Here is a 25,498-nt window from a genome sequence, read left to right as displayed (position 1 = left end):
AGAAAAAGAAACACGAAAATTGAAGTTTTCTAAGTCTCATCAAAACAATCCACCATTTTCTAATGGCAACTATTGGTCCGATTTTCAATGTTAAAACATGAAACATTCGTGAAAATTTCCGATCTTTTCAAAAAAAAAATATTTTCAAAAAAATTAAATCATGACTAGAATTTTAAATGGGCGTAATATTCAATGTTTGGCCCTTTTATAATTTTAGTCCACTACTCACTATTATTTCAAAAAATCATAACTCAGCGGCAGATTTTTTGACCATGTTTCTCTATGGCTCAAAAGTTGCGGGTTTTTGTCCCCTAAAACATGTAAAAAAATCTCCAAAATAAAAAAAACCGTTTTTTGGGAAATTAAGTTTATGTGAAAAAAAAGTTGATTAAAAAATGTGCATTTTTTTTCCGTGTACCTTTTTTTTCTCAATATTCCTCAACAATACCTACTACTTTGCCGAAGACTTGGTGTCTTGATCAGAAATTCACTCAAAAGTTACAGCTGTTTGAATATTTACATACCATTTCCCAAGTAGCATCGCGAAACATGTTTCAAATGGCTAAGTCCAAACTATGTTATATCAGGGGCGTAAAAAAGTTACATTTGTTACAACCATTTGGATTTTGTGGGCGACACTTATTGACAACTAATTTGAAACAAAATATAATGAGTGTCTTTGACCTTCTCCTTGCCTTCTGGGAAACTGAAAAAGCTGATGAGTTGTAACAAATTTTGTTATCATTAAGTTATTTTTGTAACAACTTGACAACTTTCCGTTTAGTAAGAACTATGTTGTGAATATGTAGCGGTAACATTCATTAGCCAAACAAATTTACGTAATGCGTGATTGTTTTGATTCATTTAGTTTATGTCCGACGAGTAAAAACTAGCGCGGACTTTGAAGAAAAGGAAAGGTCCATAATTGCTTTCGGATTCCGAAATCTGGCGTAAGAACCAGCGAAATGTAGCGTATTAAAAAGGCGAAACTGGTAAACATAAAAACAGACCCCATTGAACAGCATACAGAAACCAAAACCTACAATGACTAGCGGATGGATTCATCCCAACCCCTGATTCGGCCTGACGTCTGCCATAGATTCCGACAATGATGCATTGCAAAATTAGTCTGACGATTACGAGCCTGCAGATTTCCCTCAAACCTAACCCAGAGAAGATCTCCAGAATTGGGGAATCGACCACCGGAACATAAAAAAGTGTTTTTATACGTTTTTGTGCCCAACAATGCGCTTTCAAAAAACCTACAATCCAAAGTGTCTAGCGGATTTACTGGCGAAAGCTGCGTGATAGTCATTTCCGGTCGGCAATTCTTTCTTTTTTCAGTCTGCACGACACAAATCATTTTTAATCTAACGAAAACATGAACTGCTCAACACAACTAACCCAAAACGTTTGGCATGTTGACACTTCCCGCTACAGACGGACAAAATGTGAACACTTGTTTGCAACATAACAAAACATTTGTTGAGATGCTCCAAAAACATTATCTCAACAAAAATGCAACAAACTGAAACTTGGCAAAAATGTCAAACAGCAGGGTCGTATCAAGGGTCGTGTTAAGATGTACGATAATGATTTTGTCATGCAATCCGAATGTTTCTTACTTTGAAATACTGTAGAAAATACTTTTAATATGAAGTCTTCATAATTTTCGGAATTTAAAGATACACAGACTAATAATGATCAAAAATATGTCTCTGAAGGTTTAATTGGTTTAAAATTGGTTGAATATATTTAATTATTTCTAATCTAATTGTAAATACTTCAATTCAAAATTTCTTTGTGCATAGAAAATATAATCGATAAATTAAATATGTCAGTTTAGATAGACAATTATTTTGCTATATTTTGTTTAATTGATGCCTCGATTTGACCCTGTTTTCGATGGAGGCCATGCTGTTTCTTTCATTCTTGTAATTTTTTGATGATTACAAATTAAATTGTTTCAGAATTATGCAATTAAACTGATTAAATTTGGTTTGAAATGAATTACATTATTCAATGCTTGAGGTTTTCTTCTGACTATCTGACGTATTTATAGATAAAAAATCATTAGCATTTATTTTGCAGCAATTTGAAATATTTTTCAAGGCAAAATATCCTTAAAAAATAAGGCCCGTAAAAAAATTAAAAGTATAATTAAATTTCGTTCGAAGAAAGTTAATTCGCAGTTGAATCAGATGTTTAATGACCATTATAACTACCATAATAAGATACTGTTCCGAAGAAGGAATGAAAACCATTTTCGAACTTGTATTTTTTTTCATCATCAGCTAAAACATAATTGAGACATCAATATTCCTAAATATGTTTTGCATTTGTTGAGGGGAAGAAATATCTGACAGAATAACTTAACTTCAAGTAAACACTGAAATCAACGTGTTAACATAAAATTGCTGCAACTTAAACATAACATACCTGGTACAACTTTACAAAATTTCTTATTTTGACAACTTAATCGAAACATTTTGACAACATTTTTTCAACAAATTTCTTATCTTGAAAGATGTTTCAAATCAGCTTCCAAATTGCGCTTTTCCAGTCACGCCAAAGGTTACACATTAGTCGTATATACTCATTTTGTTTGTTTCAGACTTGTCTGGATTAAGCATCGGTGACAACCCAAGTAACATTATTTGTCACCGATGCTTAATCCAGACAAGTCTGAAACAAACAAAATGAGTATATACGACTAATGTGTAACCTTTGGCGTGACTGGAAAAGCGCAATTTGGAAGCTGATTTGAAACATCTTTCAAGATAAGAAATTTGTTGAAAAAATGTTGTCAAAATGTTTCGATTAAGTTGTCAAAATAAGAAATTTTGTAAAGTTGTACCAGGTATGTTATGTTTAAGTTGCAGCAATTTTATGTTAACACGTTGATTTCAGTGTTTACTTGAAGTTAAGTTATTCTGTCAGATATTTCTTCCCCTCAACAAATGCAAAACATATTTAGGAATATTGATGTCTCAATTATGTTTTAGCTGATGATGAAAAAAAATACAAGTTCGAAAATGGTTTTCATTCCTTCTTCGGAACAGTATCTTATTATGGTAGTTATAATGGTCATTAAACATCTGATTCAACTGCGAATTAACTTTCTTCGAACGAAATTTAATTATACTTTTAATTTTTTTACGGGCCTTATTTTTTAAGGATATTTTGCCTTGAAAAATATTTCAAATTGCTGCAAAATAAATGCTAATGATTTTTTATCTATAAATACGTCAGATAGTCAGAAGAAAACCTCAAGCATTGAATAATGTAATTCATTTCAAACCAAATTTAATCAGTTTAATTGCATAATTCTGAAACAATTTAATTTGTAATCATCAAAAAATTACAAGAATGAAAGAAACAGCATGGCCTCCATCGAAAACAGGGTCAAATCGAGGCATCAATTAAACAAAATATAGCAAAATAATTGTCTATCTAAACTGACATATTTAATTTATCGATTATATTTTCTATGCACAAAGAAATTTTGAATTGAAGTATTTACAATTAGATTAGAAATAATTAAATATATTCAACCAATTTTAAACCAATTAAACCTTCAGAGACATATTTTTGATCATTATTAGTCTGTGTATCTTTAAATTCCGAAAATTATGAAGACTTCATATTAAAAGTATTTTCTACAGTATTTCAAAGTAAGAAACATTCGGATTGCATGACAAAATCATTATCGTACATCTTAACACGACCCTTGATACGACCCTGCTGTTTGACATTTTTGCCAAGTTTCAGTTTGTTGCATTTTTGTTGAGATAATGTTTTTGGAGCATCTCAACAAATGTTTTGTTATGTTGCAAACAAGTGTTCACATTTTGTCCGTCTGTAGCGGGAAGTGTCAACATGCCAAACGTTTTGGGTTAGTTGTGTTGAGCAGTTCATGTTTTCGTTAGATTAAAAATGATTTGTGTCGTGCAGACTGAAAAAAGAAAGAATTGCCGACCGGAAATGACTATCACGCAGCTTTCGCCAGTAAATCCGCTAGACACTTTGGATTGTAGGTTTTTTGAAAGCGCATTGTTGGGCACAAAAACGTATAAAAACACTTTTTTATGTTCCGGTGGTCGATTCCCCAATTCTGGAGATCTTCTCTGGGTTAGGTTTGAGGGAAATCTGCAGGCTCGTAATCGTCAGACTAATTTTGCAATGCATCATTGTCGGAATCTATGGCAGACGTCAGGCCGAATCAGGGGTTGGGATGAATCCATCCGCTAGTCATTGTAGGTTTTGGTTTCTGTATGCTGTTCAATGGGGTCTGTTTTTATGTTTACCAGTTTCGCCTTTTTAATACGCTACATTTCGCTGGTTCTTACGCCAGATTTCGGAATCCGAAAGCGATTATGGACCTTTCCTTTTCTTCAAAGTCCGCGCTAGTTTTTACTCGTCGGACATAAACTAAATGAATCAAAACAATCACGCATTACGTAAATTTGTTTGGCTAATGAATGTTACCGCTACATATTCACAACATAGTTCTTACTAAACGGAAAGTTGTCAAGTTGTTACAAAAATAACTTAATGATAACAAAATTTGTTACAACTCATCAGCTTTTTCAGTTTCCCAGAAGGCAAGGAGAAGGTCAAAGACACTCATTATATTTTGTTTCAAATTAGTTGTCAATAAGTGTCGCCCACAAAATCCAAATGGTTGTAACAAATGTAACTTTTTTACGCCCCTGATATAACATAGTTTGGACTTAGCCATTTGAAACATGTTTCGCGATGCTACTTGGGAAATAATGTTACTTGGGTTTTGTATGGACAGCAGCCAAAATTGTATGGAGACTTGTATGGGTGAACCAATGACACACAATAGCTTCTTTGGTAATAGAGAAGGCCTCCGCAAAGTTTGAGCCAAATAAAAAAATACAAACAAAATCCATTTCAGGTTTTGGTAGAGAATTGCTCTACTGCAATACCTCAACGTAGCTTTCCACATTTAAGGGAAGAATAAGGGCCGACATTTCCGTATACGTTTGAGATGATTTCAGAATCATTAGAATCGCTTTTTGGTTCTTGATTGACAGCTTATACCAGTCAAATGTCATAATTTTGGTCATTAGTTCTTCATTCTACGAAAATTAGATAAATGAAACTGATTTTTGTCAAAATATAGAAAAAGAAAAACTAACCTTCATCTGCCAGTGAGTTCCTAGCACACATCCGAACAGTATTTGAAAGGACGAAAATCCGGACATGATGACGCCCAAGTACCAGTTGACCTGCAAACGGTGAAAACGTAATTCAAGTTAAGCTTAGAGCACAACCGCCTACCAGCACCAGAGCCGCCATCGACATGGTCATAACCGAGCACAGACTCGCGATGGCAATCAGAAAGTAAAACTCAAACAGGTCCTTCATTTTCTCCACGTACAACTGATGGTGTTGATGGAGCTTCACAATGCGCTTCAACTGTAGTGAAATCTCCTGTTCCGATTTGCCCGCGTTTACTTTCGCGTCCAGCTGAGCAATCATCACAATGAGGGTGTCAACTTGGCCACAAGCCGTTAGCAGGAGCAGCACGAAGGCCGACTCGGACGAAACCGTGATCATCACCAGGTAGAAGGAGCAACTCGCCTGGTAGACCCAGTTGATTGCGTAAGCGGCCCACGTGCCAGCGTGGCTGATTTCGAATCCGTAGGGAAGGAGGAGATTCGACGATGCGAGGCTGTAAACGGCAGGTGTAAACATTAGGGTCATCGAGAGGCTGGGAAAAAGGCTGGAGATCATTTTCAGGATAAACTTGGTCAGCATGGTGTTGTTGAGCAGTGCTTCCTGGACGTCGAAGTCTCGCGTGTATTCCGAGCCAAAGTATTCCAAGTTCATGTCGTGGATGACGAGCAGCTTCTTGCGAATCACTATGAAGGTGTAGATTTTGGACGCCATCTGGAATTTTAAAATAAGTTTTGAATTCTAGCAAATATTCCAAAGAAACACAAAATTGTTGATTTGCCCAAATGATCAATCTGTTCGAAACAAAACAAATCAAAATACATCATTCTTGGGAGAATTGCTCAAATGCCACAAAAATCCACAAACTGCCTACCTGAAACAGAAATCCCAGCGTCACGACGCACATCATCACCTTGCTGATGTCGTCCCGGTAGAAGTAAGCCGTTTCCGGCATGTAGTAAAAGTTGCTCACCAGCATCAGGATGGCCCAGACGAACCGAACGTTAAGCAGGTTCACCGTCGGGTTGAACATGTTGAAGCCGGTCCGCGCGTTAAACCGCTCAATATCGACGATCGAATCGCGGTAAAACTGCTCGGAGCTGCTGCTGCAGTCCACCCGGAAGAGGCGAAAACGCTGCAAACGTTGCAGGAACTTCATGGTTATCACGCAGTGTGGGTTGTAATTGAACTTGACCGGCCGGCGGTGGTCAAGTTTATATAATTTTGTGAAGATCATCACAAAATTATATAAACTTGCTTTCCCGAACTGTAACATTCCGGTCTTGAATAAAGTATGCAAGGTTGAGAGATAACTGGATTATCAATCGTTATGAAGAACATTGTAAAATCTGTCATGATATTCTGCTCATAACAATTTTTGAATATTACACTGAAATAAAAAAAAAGTATCAAATTCCTAAATTCTAGGAATTTTGCCTCCTTTCCTTATTAAGGGGTTACATACATGTAAATCGGCTAAAATGATAGAGGTTGATTTGAGCACTCACTTAAACTTTTTTTCAAATCTGTTTTCAGAGCATTAAAATATACATTTTCATCTATTATCAAAACAATTTTGAAGACATTTGGTTGTATCTTTGCCGAGATATAGCTATTTGAAGTTAGCAGTTTCAAAAAACGGGTGCCTCGATATCTCAACACTGCCTTGACCAAATCGGCTCAAAATTTTGGTGAAGCCTCGCTATACCGGTCCCGTGTGCATAACGAAGGCCGATTTTCAAAAAGTTTATTTGAAAAAAAGAAAAAAATATTTTTAAGTTATTCATATAAAAAATCGCCAGTTTTTGATTTTTGTAATTTTTTTAAAAACGAAATTTCAAAATCGGGCGTTGTCATGCACACCGGATATGTCTTCGGAGTCTTCACCCAAAATTTCAGCCAATTTGGTCCATCCCATTTCAAGATATCGTGGCACCCGTAAATCAACTCAGTGTTTAGAGAAAAGCGCTCACAAAGTTCGACAGTCAGCTTTGCGCATGGCAAAATTTTGAACTTAAATCGTCTCTTACTCGGCTAAATCATGAAATATCTTCATGAAACTTTTAAGAGTGATTGAAAATCATGTTTTTGGTGGATTTACTAAATTTTTTGTAATATGAAATTTTGTGATTTTCTACATGTATGTAACCCCTTAAGTAATCCAAAAAACCGGATTACTAAATAAGGAAAAGTGGCAAAATTCCTAGAATTTAGGAATTTGGTACTTTTTTTTTTATTTCAGTGTACGATACTGCCCATGTTCGCTTAAATGTCCCATATGCAAAAACAGCAAGCTGAGGTTATGTTTTAAGATTTTTCGAAAAAGTGGTATTTTATCATGGAACCATCCATAAACCACGTAGACACTTTTTTTTTAAATCTAAGACCCCCCCTCGGAGCAATTCCAGCTCAAATCAGGAATTTTCTGGTACTTTTGTACCCGACCCTCTCCGATTTCAATGAAACTTTGTAGACATGTTATCCTAGGCCTATATAAGCCATTTTTGTGTATATGGAGCCAGTTGCACTCGAAAATGACATTTGAGAAGGGCGTAAGAAATTTAAATATTTTTTTTTTGTAATTTAAAAATAACTGTAACTCAAAGCCGTTGCATCGTATCAAAAAGTGGTCAAAGATAAACTTGTAGGAAATTTTCAAAGGCCGATAGTGGGAATCGATTCCCCAGACAATTTTAACATAAAAGTCTCCATATCGACGATTGTCCTGTGTCCAATCCTTGTGAAAATACAGCGGTATTAAAAATAAAAATGTTGAAAAATTAGGTTTTTGATGGTTTTTTGCAATTTCTAAATGACAGACTTGATTTTTCACTCTCGAAAATATTTTTAACGGAAAGTTCGTCCAATTTCCTATAAGTTTGCCTTTGACAGATTTTTAATTTGACTCGTTTTAATATTTTTTAAGCTTATTTACTATCCAGGTTTCTACCACACTGAAGAAAATATACTAATCTCAGTTATGAGCAATGTAATTAAGGTCATATCTGTAAGCCCATACATCCAATTAAAATGCTGTTAAAGGCAAACTTATAGGAAATTGGACGAGCTTTCCGATAAAAAAATTGTCGAGACTGAAAAATCAAGTCTGTCATTTAGAAATTGCAAATAACGATCAAAAAAACAAATTTTTCAACATTTTTATTTTTAAAACCGCTGTATCTTCACAAGATTGGACACAGGACAATCGTCAATATAGAGACTTTTATGTAAAATTGTCTGGAGAATCGATTCCCACTATCGGCTTTCGTAAATTTTGACGTTTAGACCACTTTTCAAAAAAACAGTTTTAGTAAATGATTTTTGTATTTTTTTAGGAAAGACATACCATCCTGCTTTTTTCGTGAGTCATTTTGTTACATTTCATGCTATTTCCTCAAAAATTTTGAACGAAAAAAAATCGTGACATCGACCTTCAAATTTAACTTTTAAACTTAAAAATTGAAAAATCTCTTAAAAGTGGCGTGGATTTTTCGTTCAGTGTATTTTTTTCAGAAAGCCCGTCCAATTTCCTACAAGTTTGTTTTTGACCACTTTTTGATACGATGTAACCGCTTAGAGATACAGTAATATGTAAATTTTAAAATACAAAAATATTTAAATTTCTTACGCCCTTCTCAAATGTCATTTTCGAATGCAACTGGCTCCATATACACAAAAATGGCTTATATAGGCCTAGGATAACATGTCTACAAAGTTTCATTGAAATCGGAGAGGGTCGGGTACAAAAGAGCTGGAATTGCTCCTCGTGGACAATTTCCATACAAAATAAATCTTTTTTGTATGGAGTGTGTCCACGTGGTTTATGGATGGTCCCCATGCTTTCTAAACCAAATAGTTAACTTTCTGATTGTTCGGACGATTTAGAACTAGACTGCATCATTAACTTAAAAATGATGAAATTTAATATGGGACACAAACTTAAACCAACAAACTTTGTTCTGCCTTTTTTTTCGTTTGTTGACGTTTTTTGTTTTTTTGCTTATTCAGCCTCCTGTGATCAAAATTGATTTTACGTAACTTTTTCCATACAATTTGCCGATGCTCCGGAATCGGTTTCAGAGTGGCCAAAGTGTCAATTAGTTGGCGTATAAACCTTCCTTGGGCGAACCCAACGCAACAAAGAGCACCTAGATCCTACGCTCCGTATTGAACTGATTCGCGTTCGAACAAAACCGTCGAAATTTTTATATATATAGATTTATGCGCCGGGACACGTGGTGTAGGGGCAAGCGTGGTTGCCTCTCACCCAGTCGGCCTGGGTTCGATCCCAGACGGTCCCGGTGGCATTTTTCGAGACGAGATTTGTCTGATCACGCCTTCCGTCGGACGGGGAAGTAAATGTTGGCCCCGGTCTAACCTTGAGGTTAGGTCGTTAGCTGTAGGAGCCAGGTGTAGGAGTCGTCTCCCTGGGTCCTGCCTCGGTGGAGTCGCTGGTAGGCAGTTGGACTAACAATCCAAAGGTCGTCAGTTCGAATCCCGGGGTGGATGGAAGCTAAGGTGTAAAAAGAGGTTTGCAATTGCCTCAACCTCAGCCTTCGGACACCTAGAGCGAAAAATTTGATTTGATTTGATGTATGCGAACATGGGCAGTATAAATCTGAAATATTTTTCGATTTGGAAAATCAGGCATTTGAGTATTTAAAACTACAAATCGTGAATCCAGCTAGGTGAATCGACCAAATGGCCAGACACAAATCACGACTGTCAATCAATTAGGGAATTTTTGCACTTGATGTATTCACAGATAGTTGGAACCATAGCCATTTAAAAATGCACATGTTCAAACTCTCATACGAAGTGGCTAAAAAATAATTGCAATTAGACAATTAAAGCGCCAACAATTATGCGCCTTATTGCTCAGGCTTTCAAGTTGAGTCTTGAGCAATTCTATGAGACTTTTGAACATCGATTTTTTTTTTGCATTTTTGATGGGATAAAATGCACAAAAAGCCATTTTGCATTACTATTTTATCCGTGCAAATCTCCATGCAATTTTGGCAGATTTTTATTACGGTTACAAAGAAATAAAAAAATTGGAAAAACCTAGGTGACAATCGGATCGTTTTCCACCCTTTGACAATACTGTAGGGAAATGATTTCTACAAGAATCTCACATTTGGACAAATTTGGGCGAGAACTGCGCCACCTGCGGTTTAATGGAAGCCTCGTAATCGAAGTATAGAAAAATACACATTTTATATTACAAATCTAGAGTTTTTTTTTTTGAAAGGTCCCATAAACATATGCAACACAATAGCTTATAGAATCTTCTCAAAAAAAAAAAAAAACTCTTAATAAATTGCCAGTGTTTGACCAAATCTCTTTTTCTTGGTCTAGAATGAATGCTTAGTATCCTTTTAGAAGATTATCATATCTTTCAAATTCATGAAGTTTTACTTGGGTAATTTTCTACGTTTTCGCAAATCGTAATGGTATTAGGAGACTTAAAAATGTTAATGCTCGAGTCTAGGCTCTTAAGATCCTGCGATGGCGAAAAATCTGGGAACGGAGCTATGAACTTTTGAAAAAAAAAAAGATTCTTGGAAAAAATCGAATATGTTCTGATACAAATATTTTAAATTCATTTCAAGATCGAAATTTATATTTGCAATCAGAAAATGACTTAAAAAGCACGTGTTCAGGTTAAAGGCATTTTAAAGGTTTTTTTTTATAATTTTTTTTTATTTAAATAATTTTTCGTGCAAAAAATATTTTCTGACGGTTGAGATAATTTTATAGGAGTTTTTCAGACTGTCGATCGTATTGCTGCTTGCTAAAAACCAGCCTTCAAAATGATTGCTTAACAAGAGCAGAAAACTTGAACAAAAGTTTCATTTTTTAATATAATAAATAAAACCGATATTTTCCGATATATTGTCTGTTGAAAAAAGAAGGCTTGTTACCTAGGTGACACAAGGAAAATATATTTTTTCACAGCATTTTAAACTTTTACATGCTGTATCTCAGCTAATATTTTTTAAGGGTGCCTTTCATTCATGCAATTCCCCCCCCCCCCCCTCCTTAACTCACTAAAACTTGATTTGCAAAAAAACACTATTTTTATTTTTTTTTATTTTTTGATATGTTTTAGAGGACATCAAATGCCAAATTTTCAAAAATTTCCAGAATGGGCAAAAAATCTTTAACCGAGTAATGATTTTTTGAATCAATGCAATTTTTTTTCCAAAAATCGAAATATTGGTTGCAAAAATTTTTCAATTTCATTTTTTCGATGTAAAATTGAATTTGCAATCAAAAAGTACTTTAGTGAAATTTTGATAAAGTATACACCGTTTTCAAGTTATAGCCATTTTTATGTAACTTTTTTTCAAAATAGTCGCAGTTATTGATTTTTTTTAATAGTGCCCATGTTTGCCCACTTTTGAAAAAAATATTTTTGAAAAGCTGAGAAAATTATCTCTATTTTGCTTTTTCGGACTTTGTTGATACGACCCTTAGTTGCTGAGATATAGCCATGCAAAGGTTTAAAAACAAGAAAATTGATGTTTTCTATGTCTCACCCAAACAACCAACCATTTTCTAATGTCGATATCTCAGCAACTAATGGTCCGATTTAAAATGTTAAAGTATGAAACATTCGTAAAATTTTCTGATCTTTTCGAAAAAAATATTTTCAAAAATTTTGAATTAAGACTAACATTTCAAAAGGGCGTAATATTGAATGTTTTACCCTTTTAAAATGTTAGTCTTGATTCAAAAAAATATTTTTGAAAATATTTTTTTCGAAAAGATCGGAAAATTTCACGAATGTTTCATGTTTTAACAATGTAAATCGGACCATTAGTTGCTGAGATATCGACATTAGAAAATGGTGGGTTGTTTGGGTGAGACTTAGAAAACATCAATTTTCTTGTTTTTAAACCTTTGCATGGCTATATCTCAGCAACTAAGGGTCGTATCAACAAAGTCCGAAAAAGCAAAACATAGAGAATTTTCTCAGCCATCAGCCTCAGATTTTTTGCCCATTCTGGAAATTTCTGAAAAGTTGGCATTTGATGTCCTCTAAAACATATCAAAAAATAAAAATAATTAAAAATAGAGTTTTTTTGCAAATCAACTTTTAGTGACAAAAAGTGAAATTAAAAATCACCAAATTTTTTTTACCGGGTATCATTTTTTTTCAGTGTAGTCCATATTTATACCTACAACTTTGCCCAAGACACCAAATCGATTAAAAAATTCCTTCAAAAGATACAGATTTTTGAATTTTCACATATCATTTTTGTATGGACAGCTGCCAAATTTGTATGGAAAATTATATGGACAAACTAATGATGCAAAATGGCTTCTTTGGGCATACCGAAGGCACCAAAAAAGTTTCAGCCGGATTAAAAAATACAAAAATTAAAATTAAATAAAAAAAACCGATTTCGTAGAGAATTGCTCTGTTTCGAGAAAAACGCTCAGAAAGTTTGACAGTTAGCTTTGCGCATAACAAAATTTCAAACTTAAATCGTCTTTAACTTACTTGAATCATGAAATATCTTCATGAAACTTTCACGAGTGATTGTAAATTATGTTTTGAGTGGATTCAAACAATTTTCTGTAGTATGAATTTTGAGATTTTCTACGTGTATGTAACCCCTTAAACAAACTTTACTGAAGTAACTTTGGTCATTTCTCGCTTACTTTTTCAAAAGGTCCTATGTACATAGGAAACTAATCTAGATTTTTTGTGGAAATATTGCTTATTAGTCGTACTTTTAGAACTTGTAAAAATAGTCCAAAAAGTGTCCAAATGGCCCGACACGGTATCCAACAATAACATTCCTGTTTTTGAATGGCCCTGTTTTCCTATTTTTGAATTTTGAAAGATTGTACCGGTATCAATAAAAAGCGATTTCCTTATTTATATAACAGTGGGTACGAAAACACTTCTAATCCCTTCCTTACATCATCCCATCAAGGACCTTGATGATAACCCCCTTACGTTTTGGGTCCGCAGAAGAATGGCAATCAATTATCCTTGCAATGAGTTTACAATTGGCTCTTTATTTGTCTGGCTCTAACATTCTTTTTTTTCCTGTTTCCCGACGTTTTCCAGAAAGCCGATCCGACGCAGTTTCTTCAAGTTCACGGTCGCAAAGGCAAGATCCACCTGGACGCGAGCGTGGCGGCAGCTGCCGAGAATCCAGCCATCATGCAAGTGATATTCGAAATCCACCGGGCCGGGCCCGCCCGGGTGGAGAGAACCTGATTTTGATTTTTTATTTATTGTTGAACTGCACGTTTTCCTTCCTGGAATGGGTTTCGCGCGTTCGTCCCGCGTATTTCCGGACCGGTTTGATCCCTTTTGTGCGGTCAGCAAATCCCCTCGCGAAAAGGGGGCTGGCCCTGTTGTCCCACTAACGACGCGACGACGACGACGACGACGACGCTGAAGGCCACCAGAGAATGACAACGGCGACGAATAATGCCGACTGTTTGATTAATGTGTTTTAATCTTCCCCTTTCCAGGATGCCGTGGCAGGGCCAAAAGGACAACCTGATTGATCGGTTCGACGTGCGCGCCCATCTGGACTACATCGCGCCCGTCGTCAGCAAACCGGACCAGCCGGCCACGGCCGAGGATGACGTGCTGGACATGGAGGAGCGCTCCATGAACTACGAGCGGTATCGCGTACTCGCGCAGAACGAGTTCCTCGGTGGGTAACTATGCATCCATGACTGGCTGGCGGTTGAACAATTGAAAGTAAATTAGTTTGTATACAAAAAACGTGCTGGCAAAAAACACCGAAGTTGTAAGTAAATTGTGAAATTGTGAAAAGTGACACCGAAGAAGCAGCATCTGGAACAAACTCGGAAGAGGCATTCCACAGCACGACATCAGAGGAACTCATGATCTCTGTTGTTAAATGGTGTGCAGGTGATGAAGATGAAACTCAATACAAATGAAGTCGTCTGTAAAACACAATTATCCAACAAGTGCAAGGTTAATGACGAATTTACTACTGTTATGAAGAAAAGCAAATCTGATTAGGAAAATATTTTTAGCTAGGGTGACAATAAAAAAATCGACATCAAGGATACCCTCTGATTCGATTTCTTATGCAAAACCGAGTATCTGTGCCAATTTTGAGCCAAATCGGTTAAGGTTAGGGGGTCGCTTTTTATTGTTGATATGTTAATATGGGGAAAATCGCAAAAATGTATGCAGAAAAAGAACGTTTCAGTATTTTTTCTGCCATGTGACGCGGGTCTCGCCCAAAATTATACAAGTGTGAGATTCTTGTAGGAAATTCAATTTCCTACAACTTTGTCGAAGGGTGCAAACGACCAGAGTTGATCCTGATTTTTGGTGATTGTTTTTAGTAAAAAGTATTTTCTTAAAAAAAAAAGTTGTAGGAAATGAAATTTCCTACAAGAACCTCACATTGGGCAATTTTGGACGAGCCTAGTGCCACCTGCTGCCAACATCCCGAAGCGATGTTTTTCCCACACATTTTAGCGATTATCCCAATATAAACTACAACGATAAAAAGCGACCCCTTAACCTTAACCGATTTGGCTCAAAATTGAAATCGAGCCAGGGGGTATCTCTTCAGATTTTCCAAAATTTTCAATTTATCTTGTCACCCTAGTGGGCACTAACATTGTCGTTGTTGTAGTTAATTCATTTGTTTCTGGCAGCTTTAATCTTCTTGGCTATTCGCAGTCAATTACATTACGATTTCTTTGATTTCTAAGTATTGACGAAAATTGTATTTTTGCGAGAAAAAAAAGTTTTTGCGGTGCCCAAACATGCTAAATATGAATATCCATGCAGAACAAGGCTTTCAATAAAAAAAAACAACGGCGACATAAACTTTGAAAAATATTTGTAGCGGCCTTATTTGGAAAAAGTAAACAACTTTTTTATTTTTTTTTTTCTGTAGAACATTGGATTGCATTTCTAAAAAATAGGGGAAATTCTCGTATGTTTAGCAGGCTAAGGACTCGGTTTTAATTCCGTCCAATTTGGAAATTTTCACTAAACAAATTGTTCTGTAAAAGTTTTGATATGCTTTTTAGAAGCTGTAATCGAAAGTCAAGTGCTGATATGCCAACATTAGGAGCCCGATGGAATTACATGTCGTTACTCTAAGTTTAGCTAGTTTCTTTGAGTTATTGCAATGAAAATGTTGTTATTTTTTAAATTCTTTTTTTATTGTTTATACATTCTTGAGAAAATAGAATTTTTAAACATCTTATTATATTTTTTCAGATCTAAGTTTTTTAACTTCTGAAATATTTAATATACTAACAAACATGGCAAATATAAATGAAAACCAGGAATGAGCTTTCGTTGGTTTTAACATTGATTGTTTCGGATTCTTCACCTGAATGTTTGTAAATACAATGTTTGACTTGTTTCAGTCGTTTTCGAAATATTAATATTTTTTTAAAAAAATCACAGCACTCCCAAATATTTATTTACTATCTTGTGTAATAAGTCAAAAAGTATTTGAAAACACAAAACATATTTGCGTGATTCCGGTACAATGTGAAAAAAAAAATTAGTTAATTTTTTAACTGCAGCATTTTTTTTCTAGAATTCAGCCTTATTCTGTCTTTTTCTTGGTTCAATCCAGACTCGATTATCCCTTCGGATAATAAAATCTTCGGATAATCAAATTACGCAAAAAATATCTTTGGCTTATTTTTGATTGTTGATATCATTTTTGGCCTTTGGATGTATCAAATTGCGCTATAAATTGTGATAAAAAAAATCGAAAAACCTTCCCGATGAGGCCTGAGAAATTTAAGAGCTGGTAACGTTATCATAAGAAACGAGTAGTGAAGTAAAATAGACAGAACAAGTTTTTGAAAGATGAATTTACTATATGTAGTGTATGTATTAGGATGTCACAAAAAATATTTTTTGACGGACATTCAAGGACTTTTCCGGTGGGCGCTATTAGCTTGATTAAACGTAACAGGAGATGGGGCTTGCATTTGCATTTTATATAAAATTTAACCTGAAACAAGATTTTTTTTTGAAAAATTAAAATTTTTGAGTCTTTTTGGGCACTAATGCGTTTACTTTCAACATGGTTGGCGTGTATGCCAGATCCTTGTGCAATTTTTTATTATAACATTTAACTTTTGAGCAACCAGCTCGGTATAGGCCTTCAAAATTTGCAAGAGGCCTTCCTCAGCAAGATTAAATGCGAATGACCGCATACACACACAGTTAAAAAAATCATGGTAATATAACGTCTAGGAAAAGGTTCACAGCAAAATAAATCATGGAGAAAAAAATTGTAATTTTACCTCTGAAAATGTGTAATTCAACCACTTTTCTGGTGTAACATCACCTTTTCAGACACTTCCAAAATTACACCATCTAAATTTACAAATTTGTTTACTGTGCACACATGTGTAAATTTGGAAGGTTGAATATTACCTCTGTTATGATGTAATTTTACCTAAATTTATACGGAAAAAGTGACATTATACAAGAAAAGTGTTTAATTCTAGAGTTTTTTTTGAATAGGTCGTATAAACATATGAAACACAAAAGCTTATAGGACCTTTTAAAAAAAAAGCTGGAATTACACATTTACAGAGGTAAAATTACACATTTTTTGTGACATAAAAAATGTACCCTTACCCAAATGAAATATTACTAGCTGCTAGAAATAAAGAAGTAACAACAAAAAAGTGGATTTAGTAATGTTTTATTAAGGTTGTAGATGGTGTCTTTCACTCTTGGGGCAATGACCGTCAATGATGGTTCTGAATTCCAGAAATCCAGAAGAGAGTCAAATGAAATGAAAAAAATCACTATCTGTAAAATGCTTCTACAAACAACACATCGTCAGCTGTGTGCTATCTTGTGACATGGACCATTTTGGTCGAAAATGAGTTAATGATGACGTTTTGCTATACTTAACAAACACTACAAGATGCTTTAACCCGATTTTGGAAACTCGCTTCCGTTTCCCGGATATCGCAATACACGCTAGTGACATAGACCATTTTTTCATCAAAATGATCATGCACACTTGTGACACGTCATACATGTTGTTGGAAAATGTGGAAAATTTGTCTTGTTTTTCACAAATTTATGTTGATACACACTTTCTAAAAGCAATGCAATCTTTTGTTTTTGAAAATATACTGATTAAGTCGGTTAAACTATTGATTTGAGCATATTTTAGTTTGTATGGGAATTCTGTGCACACTTGTGACACGTAGTACAATTTTACTTTCGAAACACACTTGTGACACGCGCTTTTCAGATTTTTGATTACATAATTTACTGTATCTTTTAACTGGTCTAACCAAATCAGTTGAAACTTGGAGCGTTTGTTAAGCGATGGTATACGAACCAATTGCTTCAAAAGGTTTGGCTCTAAAATTCATAGTTTTGAAAATATTTACCATTAAACTTTAAACATCGATTTTCTCGAATAGTACTAAATGGTCGTTGTCACAATAAAGCACACAGCTGACGACATAGAAAACCATTTGTTGATTGATATATTCTGAATCAAGATTTGAATTTTTTTTTTCTAAAACAAACATGGCCGCTGGGAATGATGCCTTTCAGTGCCTTAAGATTAGTTTTATTAAATTTGACTACAAAATTTGATTGAATCGCCAAGCGAGCCTCACTTCCTCGCCTGCACCCTTATCGGAATCCCATCCACCGGCCGCAGCACCAGGTCCATCTTGAAGCGCAAATCCTGCAGCGATTCCCCGGCCAGAATCTTGTAGTTCGCCAACAGCCGAATCAGCGTAATCTTCATCTCCATGATGGCGTACCGCTGGCCGATACAGTTGCGCGATCCCACGCTGAACGGAATGTAGTCGAACGGACCGCGCTTGGGCTCGGCGTGCTCGGAGAAGCGCTCCGGATCGAAGCGGTCCGGTTCGGGGTAGACGGCCGGGTTGCGGTGAATCGTGCGGATAGACACGGTGACGTCGGTTCCGGCGGGGACGATCTCGCCGTTCAGTTCGGTGTCCGCTTGGATTTTACGCCCGATGAAGGCCACCGGGGGCATGATTCGCATCGCTTCCTTGAGGACCATTTCAAGGTACTTGAAGTTTTGGAGGGTGTTTTGGTTTAGTGGGGCCGTTTTGCAGTCTGCTGCGCCGAGAAGGGAAAGGATTTCCTGGTAGACTTTTTCCTGGATGTCCTGGTGCTTTGCCAGCTGGTAGATGGTGAAGGAAATGCCCGAGGTTGTGGTGTCGTGACCCTCGAACATGAACGTGTCCACTTCTTCGCGGATGTCGGAATCGGAGAGGGGACGACCGTTGACGGTGACGTTGAGGAGCAGGTCCAGGAAGGTTTGTCGCTTCTTGCTGTACAGATCGGTGGTTAGGTCTGTCGTTTCGGGTTCTGCTGGTTGGTTCGTCATCTCTTGGCGTCGCTTTTTGATAACAGAGTCGGTGAACTGGTGAAGCCGGGCGATAAGCTTGCGCTGCTCACGTGCGTTCGGTGTGGTGAGCCAGAACAGTTTGGGGTACGGGTTCAGGGGGTGGAAGATGCGCTTCAGGACCAGCTCGGACATTGCTTTCACGTCACTTACGTACTGGTTGGTGGGTTCGGCCAGTGCGTTTATGTGGACTCCCATTGAGGTTGAGCAGATGCTGTCCAGGGCGTAGAGGGAGATGGGGTCGTAGATGTCGAACTCGCCTTTGCCTACGTGCGTGCGCAGATTGTTGACCAGCACGTCGGTTTCCTTGTTGAACACTTCGACGAAGCTTTCGAGGATTTTGAAGTGGAACGTTGGGGTTATGATCTTTCTTCGCTGGAACCACTTTTCGCCGGTGGAGATGAGCAGTCCGTTGCCGAGCCAGGGTTCCACGAAGTCGTACACGTTCCCCTTGGCGGTATCCTTCGGCATCAGAACCTTTTCGGCGTTTTTGGCCGTTCCGATGATCAGCTGGTGGTCGTTGCCCAGCCGCCACAGCACCGTATCGGGCCCGTACTGCTTCTGGATCTCGATGGTGTGCATGGTGATACCGACGGGATCTTTGGGGATGGCGTCATCCATAAAGTACGTCACGCTCTTGGGGGGGAGGGGGGGTTGTCGCAAGTGTGACAAAGTGTGACAAGGGGGAGAGGGGGGGTACGTGAGACTGTGACGTCACGCTAGACTATTTCTTTAATATTGATTTTTTTTAAATATATGTAGCTTTAAAAATTTAATGTTTGATAACTTTTACTCATAAATCAAACACGATTCAAGGCTTTAAGAAACAGAGTTTTTGATGATAGATTTTATATGCTTCAAAAAACTGTGATGGTGATTTTTATCACTACAACATTGAACAAAATTTATAAAATCCCAACGCAACCTGTAAAAATTAAAAACATTCTCGAATGAATTCCGAATTTCAAAATCATCCTTTTTATAAATCATGCCACACAGTAAAAAAATGTGTTAATATCGAAGCTGTGATTTCTGAAGGTTGAATTTTACAGATTTATTGATGTAAATTTACCTCAATTTAGACTCAAAAAGTGTCATTACACCAGAAAAGTGGTGAAATTACTCATTTTCGGAGGTAAAATTACACATTTTTTCTGACATAAAAGAAATTGTACAAAACACAAGATAGTGCGGAAGGGGGGGGGGGGGGGGGTCAGACAAAACGTGACGTACTTTCTGAGAGGGGGTCAGAGCCAGCGTGACAAAGTGTGACATAGGGGGGAGGGGGGGTTAATTCTGGCCGATTTTAGCGTGACATACTTTATGGATGACGCCGATGGTCAGTAGGTGACCGAACAGCCAGTGCGGTTTGGGACATCCGAACTTGCGGGTGTAGCGTAGCACGCGCTGCCGGGTTTGGTACGCTTGGAAGAGCGCCAGGGCCAGCAGGCCGGCAAGAATCGCAAACAACAACATCGTAAATGAAACTGTCTCGACTTGGGGCAAATTTTGGCCTTCTTATTGTGACTGATAAGAGTTCGGCTAGGTGATAAGATTCGCACAATTTAGAAGAATTTCGCAAACTCACTCGTTAGATATACAAAATTAGCGCAAGTCAGCGCAAGCTGACGTATTGCTTTTGACTTACGACTAATCTCCGGATTGCATTTTGCAGGTATCAGCGAGGAAAAGTTCTTGCATCAGCTTTTTCTGGAGGAGCAGTTTGGGGTGAATGCCCAGGTTGAGGCGGAACAGCGGGCTTCTACGTCGAAGAAGAAGGCAGCTGCGGGTGGGGGCGTGGCGATCGGGTACACTTACGAGGAGTCCGAACCGAGTGGGGTGGTTCCGTTTACGCAGACGATAACGGCTATTGAGCAGTCTGCGGGGACGTCCAAGTATGACGAGTGTATGAAGAGCGACTCGGACTCGGATCTGGACATGGACGTGTCGATTGATATCAACAAGGTGGGGACGACACAGGCCCACGAGATGAATGCGTGTGGGAGACATTACGGAATGAAGAGCAATGACTTTTACTCGTACCTGACGAAGGATTCCGACGAAGCGGAGGCGCTGCGGATGGCACGGGAGGAAGAACAGGAGAAGATCATGTTCAGTGGGAGGAAGAGCCGGAGGGAACGTCGTGCTCAGCGGGAACGGAAATTTGCCGGTCGACCGTTGAGTCCGCCGAGCTATGCTGCGAAGGAAGAACTAGTTCCTCGGACGTACGACGATCCGAACGACAGCTCGCGATCACCTTCGCCCGTCAATTCAGGGAAAATTACCTATATTACCTCATTTGGTGGCGAGGATGAACTCCAGCCGCACTCGAAGATATCGATTAGCTTTAACAAGGACAGTCAGGGTGGGGCGGGCTCGTCACGGGGCGGTGCCAGCACGTCGTACGCCGAAAAGGTCAAGCAGAACCTGGAAAAGTTGAAGAGCATAAGCACAAAGGAGGAGGAGAACAAGATGCCGGCGCAGTACCAGCGGAGATCCCGCAGCTACAGCGATCGCAGCCGCAGTGGATCCAGATCGCGCAGAAGACGCCGCAGCCGATCACGTGGCAAGCGAACCTACTCCAAGTACCGCCGAAGGTCACGCTCGGTAGCATCGAGGTCCAGGTCGCGATCGCGCGGCTACCGCAGCAGTCGAAGATCGCCGGACTATTCGTCGCGTCGCCGCAAGACTCGATCGTCCTCTTCCCGATCATCAACCCCACCCGTTCGTAAACCCGCCCGGAAAAGTTCCAGCTCTGAGTCAGACTCGTCCGCGAGCAGCCGTAGTCCACCCCGCAGTAAACCGACAATCAAAACGGAACCACCGGAGCGGGCACCTGCCGCGGCACCACCACCACCTTCAATATCACATCAACCACCTCCAGTTCCGCCACCCGCCCCCGCCATCGTCGTGAAAAAAGAGGAAAAACCACCGGTGCTGCCGGTGGAACCGGAACCGGACGTTCCCGTGCGACGCTACTACGGACGCAAGCGGGACGGGCAGAGCTCCAGCGAAGATGACATCACCAGCGACAGCTCCGGGGACGAGTCGTCGAAACCGGCGGCGGCAACCGAGCCGTCGCATAGCATGTGAGTCCACCGGATGTAAAACGTTTTCAGTTCTAGTCAATGCCTTGTCTTGCAACGTGGTTCAAACGAACTTTCCAAACTAATCCATCTGTTTTCCCCCTGTTTCCAGCGCACCACCGCCACGAGAGCTGGGCGGATACCTTCCGACGCCTTTTTCCATCAAGCAGGAAAAGCTCGAATCGTCGAGTTCCAGGTTTGGGGGTAGCGAACCTGCTGCCACCACCACCGTAGGTGGCTCTTCCTCCGCCACGCCCGACTCCAAAGTCAGTAAGAATAACTCAAGTTTCACACTGTCCCTTCGCCATCCTCTGCTACCACCACCACCACCACCAAAACCACCATCATTATTGCCGTACCGTGCCGAACGGGGCCGGCTTTGGCAGCGTGTCTAAATTTTGCGTTGAAATTGCAATCGAAAGCGGTGTGCCCTCGAAAACGTATTTGTGTGTGATGATTACTTGCTGTGAATGCTGTTTTTTAGTTGTTTTATTTCTTTGGTTCGAAGTGAGACTGAAACAAACGAGTTTGGAACCTTCAGTGCATGTGAAATGAGTGGGGTGGGAAAAGAAGGGATCTCTCTCCCCTGAAAAAAAGTGTTGAATCTCCAAAATCACTGTTAGGCAACTCCTACCTTGACCACTGTCCACCAAAACAGCCACCCCCTTTTTCTCTAATCGTTTGCCTCCCGCGATATGTTTGCAGAGTTCGTCGTCGTCGTCAGCTGCCGCCGCCGCTGCTGCTGCTGCTGCTGTTGCTGCTTCGAAGTCACTTAATCCCAGGGATCGCTTGAAGCGAAAGATGCAGATTTTACTGAATAAGCAATGTAAGTGGAGAGGGTGACTGCTAAGAGTTACGAATGATACAATAATAATTGTTTAATCTTGCAGTCAAGGCCGACAAGAAGGCCGAAATCGAAAAGGTCGAGCGGCAGATTCAGCTGCAGCAGGAACGTGAGGACGAGATGCGTGAGCTGGCGTTGCGGTTGAGACGGAGGTGAGTTTATTCTTTGGAAAAACGTTCCATATTGGGGAAATTCTCGTATGTTTGACAGGTTAAGCACTCGCTCCTAACTCCATCCAATTTGCTGCTTTTCAACAATTAAACAACTTTGTTTGTTAATCTGTTGATAAATACTTGCTTCCGTTATTTCGATAATTCTATGGACGATAACTCATCTTTGAAATGTGTGTGTGTGTGTGTGTGTGTGTGTGTGTGTGTGTGTGTGTGTGCGTGTGTGCAACCAACCAAACGGGACCACGCGGTCGCTTCTTACAAATTGAGTTGTTTCCATGTATTTTAGATGTTTTAGGGAGCGTTCTTTTATTACGTAACGCAAAATTTGGGATTTTTGACCCCCCTACCCCCCCTTTGTAACAAATCGTAACAGATGAGCCATCCCCCTACCCCCCCTGTAACGCGTAACGCAAGGTTTTTTTTTGCAAATTTTTATGAGTGCTTATATGAAAATTTTGCGTTACGTGACAGAATTTTTCAGCCCACCCCCCCCTCCCCCAATTTTCGTAACATTTCGTAACAGACACCGACACCCCCTCCCCCCCCTAACTGCGTTACGTAATAAAAGAACGCTCCCTTACATTCTATACACCCAACCGGCGGTCGCATGATTGTGATACATGGCGGCATGAAAGTATATCAGAATCTGCATGAAAACTGTCCTCATGCATTTTTTGCGATATAGGGGTATGACATTTTTGCCCGTTACCGACAATTATCGACATTACCGACGGCAGATTGATTGTATTGCAGAAAAAAAATCTTAACAGAACGAGAATTGAACCATCAACTTCAAGGTTGCTGATCCGACACGCTACCACCGCGCCATGGACGCTTGATGAATGGTGAAGGACAGAGCGCGAACATAATGTTCTCTCTAGAGTGTTGCTCGGGGACGCGCCAGCATTCTATGTGTTGGTGAGAACTGCAGATCGCTGACGTGTTTACACGCGGGCAAAAATGTTCTATGGGCTTGCTGCAAAAAATGTAATAAAATATAACATTTTCTGCAGCAAATCCACTGTTCGTCGCCATCGTGCTAACTTGTCGTACGTGCATTTTGGGCCAAATTGAGTTAAGAACGCCATTTTGTGCAGCTCACAATGCCTCACCTTTTGACCTTCACAGATCCCCAAAATTCGATTTCAATCCTGAGATATTCAACAAAAACCGAAAAAACTCCGTGCATTTTTGTCACTTTACATATGAAAGTAGTTTCAATCTTGTCGTGCTATCTTGTCACTCCATGAAAATTGATGTAAGTGCGACAAAAGGCCAAAGGGATTTCAGGCCAGGAAAGTCAGGATGCGTTTGTCGCACGTACAAGCTAGACTACCGTAAACATTTGTAATTATAACTCGGGACTCCAGCAACCAACTTCAACCAAACTTTGGGACAATGCACAGAATGGTCAGCCAAACAAAACGTGTTTGTTATTGTTTACATTGCGTGCTTTCGTTTTTGTTTATTCAAGGTCAAACATTAAAACGCGTTTTTCTCGGAACGTCAAAATGGCGGGTGCGACATGATAGCACGACGACGTCGTGTTGCAGATTTTGAGATATATTTTTCGTTTGGGTGTACATAGGGCAGCGAATGACCAAGAAGGTTAAAGCTGCCAGAAATAAATGAATTAACAACAACAACAACATTCTATACATGCAAATAACTCGCATAGGCATTTGGATGGCGTTAGATCTGCCGAGCTTCGGTGACCCATTTCTAGGCTGGCTAGCCGAGCGCGAGGTACCTCAGCTTGAATCGACAGGCTCCGCCCTGAAGAACGTTTGCATCAATCGGATTCAAACGTTATTTAAAACTTCCGAACCCTTGCCAAGTGGACAAAGGCCCAGCGCGTATATGGGTGGTAGTAACAGTATTCCTGAATCCAGTCATAGCTCATAGTCATTTTTGCTTACCAATCCAAAGGACGGGGGATCGAACCCCACCCCGAGCGACTTTGATTTTTCGTTCATATACAAGAATTTCGAGTATTTCTAAGTCTTAAACTTTCTCGTTGGGAGCAGATGGGTATCGAACTCAGGATCATTCATAAAGCGAAAACCGTAACCAGTCAGCCACGGCTGCTCCTTGTAAACACCTTACCGGTTCTGATTTGAATAGGGACGTGGCGTTACATCGTGCTGCCATCTGGTTTTTTTAAGTGCAAGAGTGTAAAAGTGCTGAGTCATCGTCTAAAAATAGACGGCGTCCTATCTCGGCCAGCAAAATGAAGTCGATAAAGTAGTCGGTTTCGATGAGAAAAAGTGGAAAACGTGGTCTAAAAATAGCGACGCCATCCCCCTATGATCTCACCAGTCAACAAATTCTTCAAAACCAGCTTATCTTCAATCGTCTTCGTCAAACGGGGGCTGGTACCCGCTTAAAAGGCCGGTTCCCGCTTGGGCTGCTTCCGCTTGCCACTGCTCCTATCGTAATCCGCTCCGTCGTCCTCCTTTTGTATGATTTCCCATGCTTTTGTCGCTGCGGCAACTGAACCTCCTTGCTGCGACTGCGTTCCACATTAACCGGTGCCAGTGAACTAATCCATGGCCCTCCAAGGACCAGGGACCGGTGATCGAGGACCGATAATTTTGCACTTCCCGGTCGAACCCAGCACCATCCTGGTCTTTGGGGAATGCTCGACAGCTACCGCGTTCCATGCCAGTTTTGCAACCAACCCGGAACTAGCCACGTCTTCAATTGAACCGCCCACCTCCAGCACCATCACCACCGCGATCCATCAAGTTTTTTTAAAATTCCCGCCGAAAACTATTCGAT

At 39.4% G+C, this 25,498-nt stretch overlaps 2 protein-coding genes across 3 annotated transcripts in view; one reads left to right on the top strand and one right to left on the bottom strand.

Moving 5' to 3' along the window:
• The window catches only part of LOC120426114 (CLK4-associating serine/arginine rich protein-like), a 34,209-nt gene extending 11,490 nt beyond the window's left edge, over window positions 1-22,719 (top strand). Inside the window, exons 2-7 of one of the 2 annotated variants that reach the window (XR_008212680.1) lie at window positions 13,295-13,392; window positions 13,708-13,895; window positions 20,290-21,703; window positions 21,813-21,970; window positions 22,406-22,526; window positions 22,591-22,719. Coding sequence is in view for 1 of the 2 variants with exons in the window: in XM_052711345.1 (XP_052567305.1) it covers window positions 13,295-13,392; window positions 13,708-13,895; window positions 20,290-21,703; window positions 21,813-21,966; window positions 22,406-22,526; window positions 22,591-22,700 (2,085 nt within the window). In the remaining variant the exon portion in view is untranslated. The remainder of the gene's footprint in view (window positions 1-13,294; window positions 13,393-13,707; window positions 13,896-20,289; window positions 21,704-21,812; window positions 21,971-22,405; window positions 22,527-22,590) is intronic. The other variant, XM_052711345.1, reaches the window with a different exon arrangement.
• On the bottom strand, window positions 17,786-20,256 carry LOC120426115 (cytochrome P450 4d2-like). The gene is made up of 2 exons (XM_039590818.2): window positions 19,953-20,256; window positions 17,786-19,238 (listed from the first exon to the last, which is right to left on the bottom strand). Exons 1-2 carry the CDS (start codon window positions 20,088-20,090, stop codon window positions 17,847-17,849), a joined length of 1,530 nt encoding a protein of 509 aa, XP_039446752.1. The 5' UTR covers window positions 20,091-20,256; the 3' UTR covers window positions 17,786-17,846.
• Window positions 22,720-25,498: the final 2,779 nt, after the last annotated feature.

Source organism: Culex pipiens, unplaced genomic scaffold (genome assembly GCF_016801865.2).
Source record: "Culex pipiens pallens isolate TS unplaced genomic scaffold, TS_CPP_V2 Cpp_Un0002, whole genome shotgun sequence".
Lineage (NCBI taxonomy): Eukaryota > Metazoa > Arthropoda > Insecta > Diptera > Culicidae > Culex > Culex pipiens.
This window is presented reverse-complemented; position numbering and strand designations above follow the sequence as displayed.

What these genes read in the sequence shown, in the direction of transcription:
- LOC120426115 (XM_039590818.2), bottom strand. Translation starts at nt 20,090, where the DNA reads ATGTTGTTGTTTGCGATTCTTGCCGGCCTGCTGGCCCTGGCGCTCTTC. An exon ending in TGTTCGGTCACCTACTGACC is followed by an intron (nt 19,239 to 19,952) that starts ATCGGCGTCATC and finishes AGCGTGACGTAC; the next exon opens with TTTATGGATGACGCCATCCC.